This window comes from Athene cunicularia (assembly GCF_003259725.1).
Source record: "Athene cunicularia isolate RWA chromosome 6 unlocalized genomic scaffold, athCun1 chr6_part1, whole genome shotgun sequence".
In the NCBI taxonomy this organism is placed as follows: Eukaryota; Metazoa; Chordata; class Aves; order Strigiformes; family Strigidae; genus Athene; species Athene cunicularia.
Genome location: NW_020799105.1, coordinates 20,160,232 through 20,162,879, shown reverse-complemented (window position 1 = coordinate 20,162,879; position 2,648 = coordinate 20,160,232). Strand labels below are relative to the sequence as shown.

Sequence of the window (2,648 nt, the reverse complement as noted above, 5' to 3'; positions counted from 1 at the left end):
AAGAGACAGGCGCTGCGGCACCTCCCTCACACTCTGTGGTACCCGCCCGCCTGTTTTCCAGCAGTAACTGGAGAAAAAAAAATAAATAATCAAAAACCCCAACACCTTTTGAAAAAATACCGTTTTCCTCACCTTTATTATTTCGCTTTGTAAGCCGCAGGAGACAATTTACATGAAGCGTTACACAGAAGGAGATGGCAACCGCCTCCCAAAGTCACAGCCAAACTCTACGGAATTAAGCCCAAAATCCAGGCTGCCCCAGTGCTGCTGCTGGGCTGGTTTGTGCCTGAAACACGGCCTGCGTAAGGTGAGAAATATTCATAAAGTGTAACAGCAGTTCCTGACTAACTGCATGCATCAAGTTTACCTGAGAATTAAGGTCTAGTTTTCAAGTTTGGGTGAACAATGGTACCTGAATACCACATACAGAAGCCATAGTGCACAAACTCTGCTGATGGCATTAATTAGGAAGAAGAAACAGATTTGGAAGAAAAAAAACTCTGAAATACCCTGGATAACTACATCAGCATCGGAAGCCGCGGAAGAAAATGTGCAGTCCTGGGAGAGAGGCCAGGCCTGTCAAAGATCACGCCTGGCTAGGCAACACACTACAGGGCAGCCTATCATATGATTTTCATAAAGGCTTAAAGTTAAGGCATTTCGTATACTTAACTACCATGTAGAAAGAAGCATGAGGAGTCAGAGTGTAAGAGCTGCTCCTGACATAAAATTGATTCAAGTCTGGAGGGCTTTCAGGAACTTCAGAGAGATTTTAAAAAAGTGGAGCGGGCTCCCAGGTAGCAAATGCTGCCATGAAACAGCAATAAATATCGGGCAACACAGCCGTGGTCCCCTGTCAGAGCAGGTGCCCCCCAAAGAAGGCTGCCAGCCCTTAGGGTAGGCACTGGCTCTGGCGACACAGTGCAGGCAGCCCACAGATGCTGGGGAGCTGCCACCCAGACTTAGGCGGTATCTCTGGTTCTCATCTGACAGACTTCTAAATTAATTTTATGAAGACAAGAAAAAGACTTGTTCAGCACTATGAATAGCTTAATGAAGAGTCTACTGAATGTATCACTGTGGTTTGAAACAGGAACAACTAGGCTGCCAGAGAGTTCAGAATGCAGACCGGACTAAAATACCATCACAGAAATCAATAGTGTGTCCTGATGGAGAACACTGTGTACGATACCTATCACTAGATCTCACAGAAGTACCGAGGACACAAGGACATGGAGAAACTCCCAGTGAAGAGAGCCTGAAAGGCAAAGTTGCACTCCCCCCCCGGGCTTTTTTATTCATTCTGGAATGAAGGCTCATGCAATATTGTGAAAATGCATCAGTGTTATATAGATACGCTGATGGTGCTTGAAGCTTCCATACAGTGACTGTGTCTTCTTAGTCTTAACTATTTTTTTGTTTAGACGGAAACTGGGATTACAAGCCAACATTAATTTTTTTGAATGTGTTTTAATAATGGTAACAAACCTTACTAGTGGCCATGCAAGATGGTTAATATAAACAGTATGCAAAAAGAAACCAAGCAACAAGTATACAGACAGAAATGTATCAAAACAGAAATTCAAAAGACAAGAACAGGCTGGCTGTCTTTAGTCATCATAAACAGACATCCTCTCCATCTACCTACATATTTTTTGAAAAATCATACTTAGATATACTTAAGAAATCAGTGTGAGACAGCCAGATCTGCAGAGGTTCACAGCTAGTCACCATGTCATCCATGATCCAGCTGCAGAGGGGTGCATTTCTGCTCCAAGGCTGAAAAGCAGTGTTTAGCACTTACATGGAGACACACTATTCTGGTGTTTACTCATCCAAAATATCCCTTTAGTCACACATTCCCTTGCTACTGTTCCACTGCTTTTGTTGCTGTTGTTACGAGACTTTTGTGTCTAATTCATGCATCTTTGTACAGCTTCCCCTGACTCTCCATGTGCCAACAGAAATTTTCACATCAGTGGTTTTGAAAAACACATGCTGGCACTTGAAGTTATCACAGGGTACACTCATATGAATATTACGCTTAAGACTTAAGACAACAGTTGTGTCCCTCTGATACAGTTTCTCACATTTTTCAGATTAAGAACAAAATCTGCAGCTGATGACTACATACACCCACAGGACCTTTCTGAAAGTGCACCCAAGTACACTTTCTGAACCAGCTGAACGAGTTGTCAAGAGCAAAGGCTCAGCATACATGATGCCTGCTTTGCGAAAACATTATTCTGCATTATATTTAATTAATTCAAAGCCTTAAGGCTAAGTTAGCCAAACGGCTTTGTGGAACTCCACAAGCTGGCTCCCTTGACTGGGAGGGCTGCCACCACCCGAGGGTGAGATCGAGCCAGGGCCTGCCCCGCGCTGACGGCTACACGGGGCTGGCGGCCCCCGGACAGCCCGCTGCGAGCGGCCCTGCCTCTGTGGCAAACCTAACCGGGTTCCTGCCCTGTAACGCCGCCGTGCCCGAGCCTCCGCCGGGATGCCCGGCACAGCGCGGGATGTCACTTGGGCACTAACAACGGGAACGACCTGCGGCAGACACACCCCGCCGGGACCTCCCAGCTGGCCAGGCCCTGCCCCGGTAAGGCCGCGCTCCGGAGCCGCCGCCGCCGCCGCCTCCTCCTGGC

At 46.8% G+C, this 2,648-nt stretch overlaps 1 protein-coding gene across 1 annotated transcript in view; it reads right to left on the bottom strand.

Moving 5' to 3' along the window:
- The window catches only part of FAM45A (family with sequence similarity 45 member A), a 10,296-nt gene extending 9,860 nt beyond the window's left edge, over positions 1 to 436 (bottom strand). The window contains exon 1 of the mRNA XM_026851530.1: positions 413 to 436. Within this exon, the coding sequence (XP_026707331.1) occupies positions 413 to 436 (24 nt within the window). The remainder of the gene's footprint in view (positions 1 to 412) is intronic.
- Positions 437 to 2,648: the final 2,212 nt, after the last annotated feature.